Source organism: Alligator mississippiensis, chromosome 8 (genome assembly GCF_030867095.1).
Source record: "Alligator mississippiensis isolate rAllMis1 chromosome 8, rAllMis1, whole genome shotgun sequence".
Lineage (NCBI taxonomy): Eukaryota > Metazoa > Chordata > Crocodylia > Alligatoridae > Alligator > Alligator mississippiensis.
Window position 1 is genome coordinate 81362800 of NC_081831.1, and position 18259 is coordinate 81381058.

The following is an 18259-nucleotide window of genomic DNA, read 5'->3' on the forward strand; positions in this document are numbered from 1 at the left end:
CCGGTCTCGTGTCAATAGAGGACAGAAGACAGCCGGACTGTCCTCCATAAAACCGGACGGATGGCCGCCCTAAACTTGCCTGTTTAGGGAGCATATTGCAGAGTGCAATCAAGCAGGTAGCTCCCTAGCTACATTTCCCCGTGCAGATAGCAAGCGTGTACCTTTGTACAAAAGGGAAGCTAGTGAACATACATACAGGGAGAGGAGAGACAGTACAAGAAACATCTTTCATTTCTGCAGCCCATGGGAGGCCAGCAAACAATAAAGAGTCCATCCAGACGCACGGTCTTTAATTAGGAAAGGAAGTTTATGAGAAGGTCCAGAGAAGGGCAACGAGGATGATGAGGGGTATAGAGGGGCATCCATAGATTTCATGGTTGTTCGGGTCGGAAAGGACCTCAGTAGATCATCGAGCCCAACCTCCTGCCCTGGGGGGTAGATGACCCCAACCAGGTGCATGTCCAACCTCCTCTTGAAGACCCCGAAGGTCGGGGAGAGCACCATCTCCGTGGGCAGCCTGTTCCAGATGTTGGCCACCCTCGCCATAAGCCTCACGGTGATGGCCTCAACCTCAGTCATATGAGGAGAGACGAGCGAGGCCAGGCCTTGTTTAGAAGAGATGTTCGAGGGGGGACATTAGAAGCATTTACAACAATACTAAACGGTGAAGATTAAGTCGGAAGGGATTGATCATTGACTTTCTCCTGGAGCAAAAACTAGGGGTCATCAAATGAAACGAGTAGGTTTGCAATTAACAAAAGGAAGTTCGTTTCCCCCCCGCAGCGTGTCATTAACACGTGGGACATCCAGATGTGGAGGGAGCTGAGACTTGGAGGAAAGGGGAGTGAGGGGCACGGCCCCCAAATTCGACCTTGAATGCCGGAGTCTGGACTAGCGTCTCCCTTTCAGCATTGAGACTTCGTAGCGTCTCCTGTTCTCGACCACGATGGGAAGCAAGACGGGGCGAGACCATTAAATGTTCTTGTGTCTCCAGATGTTAATCGACGTCTGTAGGAGACTTTCCCTCCCCGACTTCACCCGGGATCGGATTCGGGACCAGCGCGAACACCCCAGGAATTACCGGAAGCCCCAGCCCGGTGCGGGAGCTCGTCAAACAAGGCCCGTAAGCGATGGCGGATCACACCGAGATCGTCTGCGAGGTGGTGGGTTTCAACCCCCCCAACACAGGAGACGGCTGCGAGAAGGGGTCCGCGCTGTGCTCCAAACACCGCCGAAGACAACCGAGCGTTGGAAACGGGGGGTTTGCTGAAAACGGACGCTCTTAGACCAGACGCACGAGACGTCAACGGGACCTCTTCTTTCTCTTGCTTGCTTTCTTCCCCCTCGCCCGCCCGTAGGGACGATCCCAAACAGCCAAGCACCACTGTAGTTCAAGTCGTCATGTGGCGGGGGGATGGGAAACATGTTCAATTAGCAATAATTGCCCCTCAAGTTAACTTCGTATCCAGGGTGGGGGAGGGGCAGCGTCACTTTTGGGGGGGGTCCCTCCACAGTGGGGGAGGGGCAGTCTCACTGCTTTCAGGGTCCCCCTCAGCTTCAGAGTGGGGGAGGGGGGTAGTGTCACTCTTTTTGGGGTCCCCGGAGTGGGGGAGGGGCGGTGTCACTGCATTTTGGGGTCCCCCCCTTTCCGCTCCAGAGTGGGGGAGGGGGTAGTGTCACTCTTTTTGGGGTCCCCGGAGTGGGGGAGGGGCGGTGTCACCGCCCCCCGCGCGCGACAGCGTGTCCGGCCCCACTTCCGGCGGGGGGGGCGGGCGGTGTCGCAGCCTCTGTGGTCCCCCCGGGCTGCGTGCGGGCGGCGGGCGCTGGCGGTGACGCCACTTCCCGGAAGTGACCTAGGGCGCGGCCGGTGCGGCAGCCTCAGGCTTCCGGGCGGGCCGGGGCCGGGGCCGGGGCCGGGGCCGGGCCGAGCCGAGCCGGGGGGGCGGCCCGATGCGGGAGTACAAGGTGGTGGTGCTGGGGAGCGGGGGGGTGGGGAAGTCGGCGCTGACCGTGCAGTTCGTGACCGGCACCTTCATCGAGAAGTACGACCCCACCATCGAGGACTTCTACCGCAAGGAGATCGAGGTGGACTCGTCGCCCTCCGTGCTGGAGATCCTGGACACGGCCGGCACCGAGCAGTTCGCCTCCATGCGCGACCTCTACATCAAGAACGGGCAGGGCTTCATCCTCGTCTACAGCCTCGTCAACCAGCAGAGCTTCCAGGTAACACCCCCACCACGCCTCAGCCCTCCGCCGCACTCCGGGCACCCCCAAAAGAGTGACACTGCCCCCTCCCCCACTCTGGAGCGGAAAGGGGGGACCCACAATGCCGTGACACCGCCCCTCCCCCGCTCTGGGGACCCACAATGCCGTGACACCGCCCCTCCCCCGCTCTGGGGACCCCACAATGCAGTGACACCGCCCCTCCCCCGCTCTGGGGACCCACAATGCCGTGACACCGCCCCTCCCCCGCTCTGGGGACCCCACAATGCCGTGACACCGCCCCTCCCCCGCTCTGGGGACCCACAATGCAGTGACACCGCCCCTCCCCCGCTCTGGGGACCCCACAATGCAGTGACACCGCCCCTCCCCCGCTCTGGGGACCCCACAATGCTGTGACACCGCCCCTCCCCCGCTCTGGGGACCCACAATGCTGTGACACTGCCCCTCCCCCGCTCTGGGGACCCCACAGTGCAGTGACACTGCCCCTCCCCCGCTCTGGGGACCCCACAATGCAGTGACACCGCCCCTCCCCCCCTCTGGGGACCCACAATGCAGTGACACCGCCCCTCCCCCGCTCTGGGGACCCCACAATGCCGTGACACCGCTCCTCCCCCGCTCTGGGGACCCCACAATGCCGTGACACCGCCCCTCCCCCGCTCTGGGGACCCCACAATGCAGTGACGCCGCCCCTCCCCCCCTCTGGGGACCCACAATGCAGTGACACCGCCCCTCCCCCGCTCTGGGGACCCCACAATGCAGTGACACCGCCCCTCCCCCGCTCTGGGGACCCACAATGCTGTGACACCGCCCCTCCCCCGCTCTGGGGACCCCACAATGCTGTGACACCGCCCCTCCCCCGCTCTGGGGACCCCACAATGCCGTGACACCGCCCCTCCCCCCCTCTGGGGACCCACAATGCCGTGACACCGCTCCTCCCCCGCTCTGGGGACCCCACAATGCAGTGACACCGCCCCTCCCCTGCTCTGGGGACCCCACAGTGCTGTGACACTGCCCTTCCCCCCCGCTCTGGGGACCCCACAATGCAGTGACACTGCCCCTCCCCCGCTCTGGGGACCCCACAATGCAGTGACACCGCCCCTCCCCCCGCTCTGGGGACCCCACAATGCAGTGACACCGCCCCTCCCCCCCTCTGGGGACCCCACAATGCAGTGACACCGCCCCTCCCCCGCTCTGGGGACCCCACAATGCCGTGACACCGCCCCTCCCCCGCTCTGGGGACCCCACAATGCAGTGACACCGCCCCTCCCCCGCTCTGGGGACCCCACAATGCCGTGACACCGCCCCTCCCCCGCTCTGGGGACCCACAATGCAGTGACACCGCCCCTCCCCCGCTCTGGGGACCCCACAATGCAGTGACACCGCCCCTCCCCCGCTCTGGGGACCCCACAATGCTGTGACACCGCCCCTCCCCCGCTCTGGGGACCCACAATGCTGTGACACTGCCCCTCCCCCGCTCTGGGGACCCCACAGTGCAGTGACACTGCCCCTCCCCCGCTCTGGGGACCCCACAATGCAGTGACACCGCCCCTCCCCCGCTCTGGGGACCCCCAATGCCGTGACACCGCTCCTCCCCCGCTCTGGGGACCCCACAATGCCGTGACACCGCCCCTCCCCCGCTCTGGGGACCCCACAATGCAGTGACGCCGCCCCTCCCCCCCTCTGGGGACCCACAATGCAGTGACACCGCCCCTCCCCCGCTCTGGGGACCCCACAATGCAGTGACACCGCCCCTCCCCCGCTCTGGGGACCCACAATGCTGTGACACCGCCCCTCCCCCGCTCTGGGGACCCCACAATGCTGTGACACCGCCCCTCCCCCGCTCTGGGGACCCCACAATGCCGTGACACCGCCCCTCCCCCCCTCTGGGGACCCACAATGCCGTGACACCGCTCCTCCCCCGCTCTGGGGACCCCACAATGCAGTGACACCGCCCCTCCCCTGCTCTGGGGACCCCACAGTGCTGTGACACTGCCCTTCCCCCCCGCTCTGGGGACCCCACAATGCAGTGACACTGCCCCTCCCCCGCTCTGGGGACCCCACAATGCAGTGACACCGCCCCTCCCCCCGCTCTGGGGACCCCACAATGCAGTGACACCGCCCCTCCCCCCCTCTGGGGACCCCACAATGCAGTGACACCGCCCCTCCTCCACTCTGGGGACCCCACAATGCAGTGACACTACCCCCTCCCCCACTCTGGAGCTGAAAGGGGGGCCCCAAAATGCAGTGACGCCGCCCCTCCCCCACTCTGGGGACCCCAAAAAGAGGTCCCTTCATCCACCAGGTAAACGCCCCTCCCCCCACCATCCACATCCTTGTGTCAATGCCCCCGCCCGCCCCGCCCCCACGGGTGAGCCGTTCCCTGCGCGGGCACCGCGCCCGTGTTTCGACTGCGCGCTGCGTAGACCCACAAGAATAGCTTGATTATCGTGCGGGAAGAGCGAGCCCCGGGCCAGGCCCATAGTCTGCGTGAGCCCAATAGCTTATCTCTGCCGGGCAGTCGCATCTACAGGCCGTTTCGAGTGAAAACTAGGAGCTAGTATTTTTTTTCCTCGAGTAGAAAAAGGTTGAGAGCCGCTGATTTGGGCAGTGCCCCAAACACACACGAGGGCGTGCTGCTGAAATGCTGCAGGGTAAATGTGTGGGGCCAGGGGATGCTTAGAGAGGAGGCCTGGGGGTGACTTGCGGGACACTGCAGCGTCCTGCGGCACCCCCAGCTGGGACACTAATGCTGTTGCCTTCGACGCGTCTCCAGCTGCTTCGGCCAGACGAAAGGAAAACATGAAGAGCCCCCTGGTTTCCCACGGCTGGGTACAGGCCTGTCAGCACAGAGGAGGAGGCAAGGTGCATGTGCTACAGGTGCTTAACAGGGTGTTGCAATCACTAGGTTGCAACTGCTTCAGGGGAGTCCTCAGCTGTTCCCATTAGGCTTTCCTTAATAACTAAAGATTTGCATTTTCAGGCTTTCTGTGAAGGAGGGTGAACCCCCAAATTCGGGGCTAGATTTCACGAGGCTGAACTGCCTGTAGGCAGTTCCCTGTCTATTTGCCAGGGAGTGGGGGTTTTTTTTGCCTGTTAATCCCTAGGTAGATTTTCGGCTTGTTTCCTGAGCCTGAAGTTGCTGGCTTACATGTGAATTGTGCAAATGAGTCTGGTGGCCTCCGTTCCCCTCTCTCTCGTAGCAAACTGCCACGGAGCGCAAGCTCAGTGCCTGCACAGTGTGGGTGGCGTGCTCACAAGAAAAATGGGTCATGTGCAAAAATGAAATGCAGATCCACAAACTTGCACTGCAGAACCTGACACGGAGCCAGAAATCCCACAACCTGTAACTGGCCTAAACTGCCTCTAGGAATAAGCAGCCTGTTTCTGTGGGAAATCGCTGGACTTGGCAGCGTGTAGTGCAGCGCAGGGATTTGGAGCTCTGATGTTGGCTCCAATTAAATTGCTGAGCTGGGCGTACTGCAGCTGCTTGGCAAAACCTTTCACACCCCCACGGAGGCAGAATGTTTCTGCTGAAGGTTGAGCATTATCTTAGAAAAAGGCCTTGATAAATTGTACTCGAGTCCTAATTCTTGAAAAGGAACAACAGGCCTTCTGGGAGGTTTCTCTCTTGCCAGTGGTAAGTTCTCGTTTCCCTAGAAATCGGGAGCTTTTTCTCTCACCCAAGAATTTTAAGGTATGTCGTTTTAAAATATTGTTCTCATCATGACCTGCAAAAAAAAAATTGTTCTTCCACTTCAGTTGCATTTTTTTCTTGGCTATGTTTAATCAAAGCAGTGTAGGTGTAGGCCTTCCTATACACTTGTACTGAACAGAGGCAGTTTCAAATGCTTAATTGCCTCTGTATCCTGGAACCGCGCAAAACACCCCCCTGCACCCTCCCCCCACAAAACCCCCCAAAACAGTAGCCCTTACAGTATTAAATTCCAGGCAGGGGGAAGTGCATTCGCTCTCCTGAGGATATGGCACATAAACACGTGATTCTTTACCTGTGGGAGAGTTAGAAAATGATTGCATTTTGCAGAGGATCAAAAGCAAAGTCTTATTTGGGTCTGTGTATTGATTACTGATGCACAACAGTTTGTGTATTTTCACAACAAGTAATTCGCAGCATGGCACAACTATGGGAAACAGGATAAAGCTAAACTGTCTTAAAAACTGCAGACATTTGCAGCAGGAAATTGAACATAAGCTCCCTGTCTGCCTAAGTGATTTGATAATAGATGTATAGTGTGTGGCTGTTGTCAAAAGGTCTGAGGCAAACTTGGGCCAAACAACTGATTCACTTCTCCAAACTTCTGAGGATTTATTATAACGCATCTTCCTCCCCCAACTGAAAAACTTTCTGAGAAGTGAGAAGCAATTCTGTTTTGCAGTTGGGCACTTTCTAAATATACAGGAAAGCTCATTCTCTGCTGTTTAGAATCGATGTTTTGAAAGAGAGAGGATGAACTTCCTCTGTACAAATGCTAGACATGTGGTAGTCTAAGTCCAAAGTATTTGTTCAGGACCTCTGTGGAAGGTAGCATATTTATCTTTGGTTAAAAGTACAAGCTTATGGAAACATGTATTTATTGTAGTGCTAAAGCTGACAGTGATTTAGCATGCTTACTAAAAGTTTATTAACCAGTTGGATTGTTTAATCAGGACATCAAGCCAATGAGGGACCAGATTGTCCGAGTGAAGAGATACGAAAAAGTTCCTCTCATCCTAGTGGGGAATAAAGTGGATCTGGAGTCGGAGAGGGAGGTCTTGTCTGCAGAAGGCAGAGCTTTGGCTCAGGAATGGGGCTGTCCGTTCATGGAGACATCAGCCAAGAGTAAAACCATGGTGGACGAACTGTTTGCTGAAATCGTCAGGCAAATGAACTATGCGTCCCTGCCTGAGAAACAAGATCAGTGTTGTACAACTTGCATCGTCCAGTGAGAAAAATAAAGAAAAACCTCAATCATGGCCATACAGAGCAGGTTGGTTGAATGCTCATCATTAATTGGGGTGGGTAACCGTTCCCTTTTAAAGAGTGCAGCTAATCACCTTGAAACTTCTGACACCCGTGACTAGGAGTAAGTTTATGTGTATGGAAGTCCTTCAGTATAAAAAAAAAAATGACTTCCTGTACTGCTTCAGTATACTTACCTTCCACGTGAAAAAAGCTTATAGGAGATAAGACACTGCGACCGTAACAGGATGCGTGTGTTCATCTGCGCTGGTTACCTCAGAAGTAGTCTCACTGCTGCGTTTGACACATGCTCATCCCAGGAACCTGTTGTGGTGTTGCTGTAGTATTCATTAGCTACAAAGGAACTCCAAAGTCCTCAAACTGTTTAGAACTGATTGTCTGGTGAGTCTCATAATAGGGCATTCAGCATACAAAGGGAATGCACTACCTGTATCGTAGCTTTACAGTGTTCATCTGCCTGACTGAGTCGGTGTCCACCCCAAGGAGGTGCTTGTTTCCCAGATGCTGCAGGGTTCAGAGCATAAGCATGTGCTTGTCTTACATGAGCTCCACTTAGCATTTCACTCTTGAACACAGTTCTCCACTTCCACTGATGTCCCATGCAAGTAGCTGGCTTCTGGTCGTTTTGGGATCAGAAGGATGTTTTTGATGTGATGTACTGCATACCCTCGGCCCTAGAAGAGACTTGATCACACGCTGGTTTGGTCAGTGTCATTTTCAGCCAGATCTTGCTTCTTGCAAATATCACTTCTAACAAGGAATAAAGTGATTTCTTTCTCTAATGCATCTCTCAAGAGAGGTGGTTATATCGGTTTATCATTTTCACAGTAAAAAAACATTGCAATTAAATGCTCAGGGATAATTTGAAGCTTTTATTCTACAATCATGGCAGCATTTTAAAATTGAGACTTCATGTTGAAATCTCTTTCATCCTGCTGGAGTGATGGGATTCTCTGGGGGGTGAGGGGGCTTGTCCTTATTCAGAACTTCTCTTGCTAATGGCATACTGGCAGTCTGCCTTTAGCTGCCAAAGTAGCTGTGTTTCAGCAGTCAGGGCTTCTCACTCCATTTGTTGTTGCTGTGATTGTGTGGGCCTCAGTCTGCTTCTAGGCTCTTTCTAGTTCGCAAAAGAGCTTTTCAGTGTGTTGGACTTTGCCTTTGGAGCGAAGGAAGAGCCTGCCCTTGTTCAGAGTTGCTTGACTCCTCCCTTCCCCAGGACTGGGGGTGGATGTGGTAGCCAGAGTGCTTGTGTTATCAGCAGGGCCTCTGCCTTTCTTCTGCTTTCTGCAGTATCTGATTTAACCCCTTCACCAGCATAGAGTTCTCTTGCAGTGCCTTGACTTGCCCTTGTTCACCTGCAGCTCCTGCTGCTTTTTGTAAGGGAAGCAGTTGAAGCACTGTGCTCTTGCTTGGCAGCCTGGTATGAAATGGGGGGAGACCACAGTAGCTGGCTCTCCTGGGAGAGTGACAGAGGGGTAGTACTAAAACTGCCTGGTGGTCTACTGCTCTCCAAATAGAGTAATGACGGGTGGTTCTCTCAAACTATGCTCCATACTGATATTTACTGGTAATGACCTTACGTGGCCCTTGCTACTGCCCGTCCTGTGATCTGCAGCACATCTGTTTCCTTACAATACCTGCATGAAGCAGGGAGATGTTACTGTCCCCATTTTGGTGATGGGGGAAGCAGAGACAGACTTGCTGGGATTCACAGGGAGTGTAGCATGGCAGAGAGTGAAACCCAAGTCTCAGTATAGCATCCTAACCCCTGAATAGGTTCAGCTAAGCACTGCTGAGGTAAACAGGATCGCAGAGCTCTGCTTTGACTCAACCTGCAACTGGGTGAGTCTCACTTTGCGAGAGCTGTTTATGATAAAAGAAAAAATGCGCCATTTGGCTGGATTTGACACCATTGCCCACAGGGGGTTGTTGCCTGGAACTTGGGTATTCTGGCCCGGGTGACATAATTGGCTCTGCCGCTCATGCTGAAGATGATGGGCAATCCAGTTCTGACTTGCTATGGCAGATTAATGCTGATACTAGTAGGCTGTGTTCAACTGCAGCTGAACCAGGTGCTTCAGGGGACAGTTCACAGCCTAGAGAGCTCTTGTAGAATAACCCGTTCACAGGGGAGTTCCTTCTTAATCTCATCAACTGCTGCCTGATCTCCTTAGAAATCGAGGGGGCATTTTTCTTAAGGGGGAAGGGGAGAAGACAAGGAACTGGTGGACACAGAGGTAGCCCTGCCCTGTCCCCTTTGGACTCTGAGTGAGGTCTCGGCCTCCCGTGCCCAGCCAAGCAGCCAGTTGCCATTTCATTTCTTCCAAGCACTTCCATTCCCCTTCTGTCAGGGCTTTCTGTCTCAGGAGGTGCCAGCTGTTTCCCCAGTGTAGCTCACTTCTGAATCCAGCTGTGGTTTGCAGTTGTGCAGCTGCCTCCCCTCCAGCAGCTGTAGTAACATCTTGCATGATGGAGCGTCATTGCTCCATGCAGTCAATTCCTCTGCCTGCTCCAATGCAAATCCATTGCCCCTTTACCTTCCCTGGACATCGCTGCACCACCAAGCTATTGCAGTGCCTTCTTCCCCTCCTGTGCCATCTCTTTGCACTGGCTCTTTCTAGACCCATGCTCCCGTTTCCTGCTCTTTGGCTCTGTGGTCCAGAACCTCCTGGGGTTTTTAACCTAGCCTGGCTACCAGACTTTCCTCTAATGTATCCTGGCAGAGGGAGACAGCACACTTCTAATCTTGCTGCGATAGTTGTTCTTGGCACTTGACAGGGGTAAAAGCAAGCCGTAGTAAAGCCATTTACTCTGTTAATGGCTTCGTTCTTCCAGGGAGAGCTGAGCTAGTGGGGCAGAAAACCTGCAAGGGGCCCTAGGTTGTAGCTTAGGAACCACTGCCTTGTCCTAGCCCTTTGCCTGCTTTTGCTGGTGGTCTCCTGTCTGCTGAGCTCCCCCGTAACAACTAGGTCTCCTTCTGGAGCAAGCAGTCAATTTTGCACCGAAGTGATGTGTGCGAGGAGTTCCCGTTCCTTCCAGCATGTCCTGCCTTGCACCGTGATTCTGTTCACACTCTCACGGCAAGCGCATCACCCTGGACCCAGGTTTGCTAGTAGCCTCACCACTTTTACAGGCCACTTCAGTCTTGATTTAACTGCCACTCGCACACTTTGAAACTACTTTTCCTGTCTCTCTTCCTAGCGCTGATTCTGTGGGTACCTCGCTGGATGGCAGCCTTCTGCCATGAACAGAATCGACCTTGTATCCGTGGCCTTTAGTTTCTGTCTCTGCTAGTCATTCATAACAATTTGGCTCTGGGCATTGACTTCTTGGGTTTCTGGTATGCTCTTGCAAGGGAGTTTAGTCTACTGTTTCCATCAACAAAGAAGTACATAAAGAATTTTAATAGATCACAGAGCTGTGCTAGTCCATTGTAGAAAGAAGCCTTGCTGTCTTGTCCCTTTCCGAGCCAGAGCGTACAGAAACACTTTCTTGAATTCCTGCTGTGACCAATTCTTGTGGTACTTACAGGGCTCCACACTTGTCTCCCATGCATTTCAAAGTAGAGGTGCCACAGCTCCCTTCCCTAGTGTTGGGAGCAGGCACTGATGCTAGCAGGCTCTTACTAGTAGTGCCCGCCTTGTTCGTGAACTCTTGCAGATGCATTGCATCTGGCATTGACATCATTACTTTACAGACTTCCCCTTTTGGTTCCTCCATCTGATCGTGCTTCATCTGTGGCTTAAAACTTCCCTAAAAAGATATGACAAATAATTCCACTGCCCGAGATCCTGCACTGTCTCCTGACAAGCCATCTCTGTGCTAACACCCGGTCACTCCTGCACCTCCTCATGCAGGAGTAACTGGACCCTCGTAGGAGCTATGCTAATGGGCTCCCCCCTAGAATCGGAACTTGATTGTAGGACAGTCAGGCCAAAAGGAGCCCCCTGCTCAAGGCAGGCTCATGCCTGGCTAAACCATCCCAGCCAAGTGTCTGTCCCAGCTGCTCTTGAAAACTTCCAGAATATATGTTCTGCTTCACGCCACCTTGCAGAGCTATCAGGTTCACTTACCAGCCTTAGCAGTGAATTGGCTAGGAAAGACGTGTTTTTATTTGCCCATGACATGCCCATCTAAGTTATAATCCCAGTAATACCTAGGGGCCACCTATTCGCTCTGAAGCCCTGTCTGTACTAGGAAGGTTTCCTAATCACTTCCCACTGTGGTAACCAAGTCCACCAATATTAGGATGCCCTTTAAGCATGGCAGTGCCACGTTGTTTTGTACAAGTCCAGCTCAGACCACGTGTTGGACTGCTTGCTTACAAGGAGGGCAGCAGGCATTAGACTTGCAGCAGCACGGAGACCTGCACTTGCCAGGCCCACGAGTTTTCAGAGTCGGCACCTACGTCTGAAATGCTCGGGGCGTTATTCCTTGTGCCTGATCTAGTAGAGAAAAGCTCTGCTGGGGACGTCAGTCGCTCAAACTGGTGAATGCTTAGTCATCGCACTACTTGGTCTTTTATGCTTTCAGCTGGTGGCTGGCAAGGAACAAAAGCAAAGGGTAACTCGCAAGGCTGTGATACCCTGCCAAGTCAAGCCGGCCAAAACAGGAAGCCTTTTCCCCACTTTCAGAATTCCCCAAAAACTTCCCTTAAAGTAGCGTGGCTTCCAGCGTGCTTCTGAACAGCCTTGATGGAGCTTTTTAAAGACCGTAACTTTTCAGATGTATTTTAATGACTTTTCCCGTCTGAAGCAATTCCTCAAGGGCGCACAGATGCTGCAGTTAGGTGCTGTGTATTACAGAACTGATTGTTGTTGCTTTTGCATTGGCATAATTATTTAATTATCCCTGCACTTAGCTCTCGCCCTGCAGAGCTCCGTGCCGCAGAGACGCAGGATCCACAGTGCGGGGCAACCCCAGTAGGGGAGCAAAGTGGTTCTGGCAATATTAGAAGGCCAAGTAGGGACCAAGTGAAAAACAGGAACAAGCTTTTAATGAAAATTTCTGCAAAAGGTGGTCCCTTGACACTTTTTCCAGCATGACAATCAGCTCTTATGCATCCTGGAAAAGCCAACTCCATTTTGAGCGTCCAGACATGTGAACGTGGCTTTTCATTAACTGTGTGTGTTGTTAAATTGCAGATAAAACTCAGAGGAAACTTGCACAGATGCTGCTTTGGAGAACTCTTTCAGCCCAGGTTGCAGAGCTGAGCCTTGGTAAACCTGTCTCTATTACAGCACGTTGCCATACATCTAAGTGCGTAAGGTCAGTGGCCTTCAAGATCCATGGACCTTAAACAGGAAAGCTTAGCATGTTTACCATATGTTAAAATCTGTTCTTTACCTATCGATCCTTTTATAGCTTTCTGAGTTCATGTAACGGCTAATATGCAAGAATTCATTTTTAATAGTTTAATTGATTTCTTTAATCAATTTCTGAACTTGTATTTATTAAATACTTAAACTCAGTATTACCTACTCAATGCCTTTTAAAAAGAAAGTTTTAATGGAGCAAAAATTGAGCCTTAAGCAAATGGTTACTTCTGTATATTACCTCGCATCAGTGCTTATTTCTGTTTGCAAAGTTTTCTCCTACAATGTAGTTGGTCATACTTTGAAACTTTTATGTTTACGCGTGACAGTGTCATGGGACGATGCTGAAGGCACCTCTGATGTTGTATGGATGTAATATCCCTTTTCTCAGCAAATGCAGCCTGTGTGTAGTGTATCTGCAATTGGCCTGATGTGACAATTGGATTATTTGGAACGGGCTGTAGAGTCCAAACTATGTGTTCTTTGCGATCCTGGGTTTCCAGACTACTTGGACTCATGGGAATTATCGTGTTGAAATGCAGCGGTGAAGTTTTCCCTACTGCAAAGTTTCTAAACTTGCTAGTTCATGACCTGCTTCAGCGCGCCTTTGAAAAGGGATAGTGTATCCGTATCCTCCAGGATGGGCTGTGTGCCCGACCAGAGTGAGCTCTGCTTTTGCCTGGCACGTTCAGTGACATCCAGTGGACCTCTGCACATGTAAATCTAATGCAAATAAAATCACTTTACATTTTATAGTTCCAAATATTTGTCTTTCTGAATACTATTTTAAAGCAATATTGGTTAAACTTTTTCTTGCACTGTCACATGGCTTTTTTTTTTTTTTTTTAGTTGTTCCCAGTAAACAAGTTAACATTGGAGACAAGTCAGTGTAGCAAGGGGAGAAGAGCACCAGGTTTCAGTGATACTAACTGCAGGTGTGCTTTAAACAGCCATTGCCTTCCATATTGTTTACCTGATCAACATATTTTGTCTGAATACTTGAAAATGTTAACAGTAACACAGGTATAGAAAGCAGAATGAAAATGTGTAAAGAACAGACAGAACCTTTTCGTTGAGTTTTATTAACACAGACGTTGCGGACGTGAGAGCTTTTACTAGCAGTGGTTTAAAACGCGTACTTTTTTTGCAGACGTTGAATAACTGCAGCTCACCTACTGCACCAAAGTTCTAGGTTTTTAGGAGCCCACCTTTAGTCATTTGAACATGCTTCTAATTGCTGTACACTTTTTCCCTGTACCAGCTGGGTAACTTTGACCAGAAAAGCTCCAGTAAAAGCAGTGATGGATTTCTGAGGTTAAGCATTTTTAAACTCAATGCATTGTGGAGGATGGCATTCAAACACAACTACGAATGAGATTACCAGTTTAGTATCTTGGCATTCATATGGTTTATTGAATAATATAATGGAGATTCCTGAGACTTGCAGTATTTAGCAGCAATCAAGATTTTGATTATCTTCATAGTGTTGAATTTGAATCCAGATAAGCTGAAAACTTGAGATGTTATCTTAGATATCAAAACATCCGATTTACTGTGGGGTTACTTGAAATATTTTTTCCCTGTTTGTACAAACTTCATAAAACAGGCTGAGGCCAATACTTATTTAGGTTTGCACTTTAATACCAGAATTAAACCAAACCCTGTATTCAGAGTAGATTTAAGTGGTGATGGTTGTTCTTTTAGTAGATGTAAGAAGTACTAGGAAATACAAGTAATGAAGATCTTAGTTTTCCTTTTGTCTGAGGGGGGGAGACGGTTGGGTTGATATTAATTGGTGGTTCATTCCTATGGGTAGTTTTATCAAAGAAAAGTGTTCATTTTCATTGACCTCAGCAAAAATGAAAAAATAATAAAAAAATAAAAAAAACTTGAACTAGCTTAGAAAGCCAGGAATGGGGAAAATGAGATAAAGATGGTTTCTTCAGCACACTTTGAATAAAAGGACCAAAAGTTATGTTAGGTTTCCTCAATAGATTGCATGTGAAGTTGCTTATTAGAATACGAGGCTAATAATAAATGCAATATATGTATTGTCTTTACTATGGCATCTGTTTTAGGAGTTGTTCAAATCACTGCAGTAGGGCTCTGCAAACAACATGTAACCGAACATCCTGTATCTAATGTACTGTATCTCTATCAGTGATAGGTGAAATCTGGAATAACAAGTGCAAAAATTGAACAATTACCTATAATGCTTTGTAAAAAGTTTTTTCCAATAGATTTCATTCTTGTCATTTTGTAAGACAACCCTACAGTCCACCTGTTTGTAACTTTTTTAATAAAATAGATATCTGTATTACCAACGCGGGTCACTGTTTTGTGTCACAGCGGGCTGTTTTACAACACGCTGGTTTGAGGTACAGCCGTGGTTCTGCTTCTGATGTTTAAAATATAGTTTGAAGTGTACTAACTATATAGCGGAGCTGGAAATGCATCCGTTGTCTGTCTGACTTGCTGTGGCCTAAGGCAAGTCACTTTCTTTCTACCCCAGGTGAGGTGGACTCTAGGGGGTTATGGAAAAGTGTCCACTCAAAGAGGCTTTCTATCTGCCTTGAGAGAGAATATTTTGGCTGACTAGTACTGTCATGGACTGATGTTATCATGGAGTCAACTCCTAGTTTTCCACCGACCGACACTGAAAAAAAATCACTTAATCTGTGTCCTCCTGTTTCTCTTTTACCCCAATAGTATTACATGTTCCTCTTCTCCATCCCTGATGTGGCATGACACTCAGTTCTCGGAGGGATCTAAAGCAGTTGTGACCCATTACACAAGGCAAAAGTTTGTAACCTGTGTGTAACTTGCACAGATCTTCCTTTTCGATAAGGAACCTTGTGGTGTTTAATCCTTCCCAGTGCCTTGTTTCATAGACTTCGCCACGGGTGTCTGATCAGATTCAGCAGAGATCGTTTGACAGCATTAGACTGGATATCACAGCAATGACGGACTTGGAGAGATCCACCTGTAGACACAACCTGCCAGATGCTGTCCTTGATGCTGCAGGGCTTGTGCCCATAGCCTCGGCCACGGCAGTGCAGTGCGAGTGCAGCTGGAGCCTTGCCTCAGCTCGTGAAGGAGTCTCGTCAGTGGAGCTTCTCAACTCAGAAACTTGGGTGTGCTACCCAGGGCTGGGCAGGGTTTCTTCCACCCCTGTGCCTTGCCACAAATGCTGTGCACACTGGTGGATAAAGCCGTGTGATTTCCTAAGCTGCTGGGGGGCAGACTGGTACATTTTTTCTCTCCTAGTGGGATTTTTTTTCAGCTAGGGTCTGGATGCTCTGGTTGTGGGCAAGAGTGCTCTATGTTAAACGCCGTAAAAAACCAAATCAGCACCCCCCCCCCAACTTTCTTAGCAAATAAAATAGGGTAATTGGACTTCACCCCAAAAGCTGCAGTGTGCTGTGGCTGGTCTGAGCACATGGCTTCACTGACAGAGAAACCAAAGGCTGGTTTTGAGAGGAGTCAGTGGCTCTCGCCCACACCTGTCTTCATTACATTGCAGAAGTGTCGTTCTTCAGGAAGCAACATTTCCGCCGTGACTTGTGCTGCTGCTTGTCTTGTTCCTCAGCAGAGAAGTTCAGCCCGTGCGCGGTAGTGCATAGCGTAAGACCCAGAGGAGCAGGAAATGGACAGCCCCAAGGGACAGATCGGTTGGGGGAAGCTCGATGCTGTTAGTAAGTGCACCTCTGCTGCAGAATTAACTTGAGTGGGGGAGCGCGCACCTTCTCCCTCCTGTGCTGGGTGGTATTTTTAACTCTGGCCTAGGAGGATGGCATCCTGCCCACTCCGCAGTGAGGATGCTTACTGCTTGCTGCATGACAGCCCTCCCCGTCTCCCCACAATTCCCCTGCGTGTCCACAAGGACAGGTAAGGGCTCCCACAGCTGCTGGGAAAGGATCTGGTTCCTGCAGCACTGTGAGTTCTGGGGTTATCCTCTGTGTAAGAGCCAGGACTCTCGCAGCACAGGACGTTCCTGTCTCCTGAGCACTTTTTCAGTTCAATGCCACACAAAAATGGGTCCCTGTGCATCAGAAAGCATGCAGGGGCTCCTGAGTTCAGGAAGAAATGCTTATGTATGTTTTAAAATACAATGCATATTTGTACTGTGACTGGTTTAGGAAATGGGAATGCCTCTGCAGAAGACCTGTGGGCAGCAGGACCCTTCCAGCCCAGCAATGCAAGTTCAGAGATGTTAGGGGTTGGAAAGGGACCTTGCAAGATCATGGGGTCCAGCCCCCCTGTTGTAAAGTTCCTTATCATTAGAGCTCTTCCCGTCGGCTCGGCAGGTTTGGCTCAGGCCAGCTGCAGGGGAGGGTCATAATGAGAGACCGGAGTGGGGCTCCTGCAGCAGCAGGCTTGGCTGTTTCTGGACCGATCTGCAGCCCCCTCCTTGCAGTGGGTAAGCAAAGTCGTGCTGAATGGTGCGGAGCTCCCTCCATCCACGTGCTTCGCTGAGCAAGATGGAGAGGGCTGTGTGGACTGCAAGGGTAACCTCAGTATGTGAAGGAGAAGTGGGAGCAGCTAGCCGTCCCTGAAGGATTGTGGTGGCTCTGATATAAATAGATGAGTGGTCTCAGCTTTTTGCATTCCTTTCGCTGAAACTCAGGCAGCTTTTGCCAGTGAGTCAGCAGGCAGCTATTGGGCTCAAAGGATGTGTTGCTTACGAAGAAGACCCTCATCACTCTGTTGTAACGGTGCTGGAAAGGGAAACGACTTATTCTCTGCACAGTCTTTGCCCAGTAAGAGAAGGTGAACAGTATCGACTGGCTGGGGGGAGCCAATCTAGGTAACAAGGACTTTATCTGAGCTCAGAGCTTGGGGTGGTAAAGCAGGACCCCCCAGAAGGGGTCTGTTTCATGGACGGGCCATTGTGAACTCCTCAATCCACGTCCACCGTGTTCTCTGCCCCTGCGCTTGGCCGTGTTTACTCGGAGGGAAGGCGAGGCCTGGGCTGCTGCAGCTGCTCCATAAATCATCATGAAGGGTGGCAGAAGCAGAGCTGGTGGTACAGACTAATGGGGAGGAAACTCATTAGCAGCATCTTCAGATATGTATGATTAGGAAGGGAAAAGTGCTTAAAGCATATAGTGCTGTCTTACTCTCCAGGTCTACTACTTCCCGAACGTTCCCGTGCAGCCTGCTGTGGTGCTGACACGTCTCGTGCAGCAAAAGTAGTACGAAGACCCCGCAGGAGAGTGCAAGGACGCATTTCTGAAATGTTAGCAAGAGCAGCAGCCCCAGCTCTGGCTGCTGCTAAAGCACCGAGTAGAGGGAGAGGCTCAGGAGCTATTTAAGGTGCTGTTTTGACACGGCAACGTTACAGTAATGCTGTACTACTCGCCGCACTTCCTGTTCACACTTGTCCAGCCCAGCTGCCGTATGCCACCGGGCTGGTAGTAAAGTTCGGTCCGCTAACCAGTCAAAAATTATAAAACGAGATTACAGATAGGTCTAAATAATGCACAGAAAAAGCACAATTTTGGCATTAAGAAATGTGTCAAAAAACATTTTAAAAAATCATATTTCTGTTCAGAAAACTACAAAAAAAATGTATGTTTGTTTGTTTGTTTTTTGCAAAATTGGTACAATCTTTGAGCGGTCAAAAATATATGCAGTCAACTGACAATATTTGACTGGTCAATCGACCAGCTTGCCTACCCTAGTTGATATGAGATTCTGTCTAGTTGCATGCCAGCCCCACTGATGGCAGCACTTGAGCATG

At 51.0% G+C, this 18259-nt stretch overlaps 1 protein-coding gene across 1 annotated transcript; it reads left to right on the top strand.

The window, feature by feature from the left end:
* Positions 1-1935: 1935 nt before the first annotated feature.
* Positions 1936-14840, top strand: RAP2C (RAP2C, member of RAS oncogene family). The gene is made up of 3 exons (XM_006269918.4): positions 1936-2223; positions 6889-7208; positions 12346-14840. Exons 1-2 carry the CDS (start codon positions 1951-1953, stop codon positions 7165-7167), a joined length of 552 nt encoding a protein of 183 aa, XP_006269980.1. The 5' UTR covers positions 1936-1950; the 3' UTR covers positions 7168-7208; positions 12346-14840.
* The last annotated feature ends 3419 nt before the right edge of the window (positions 14841-18259 follow it).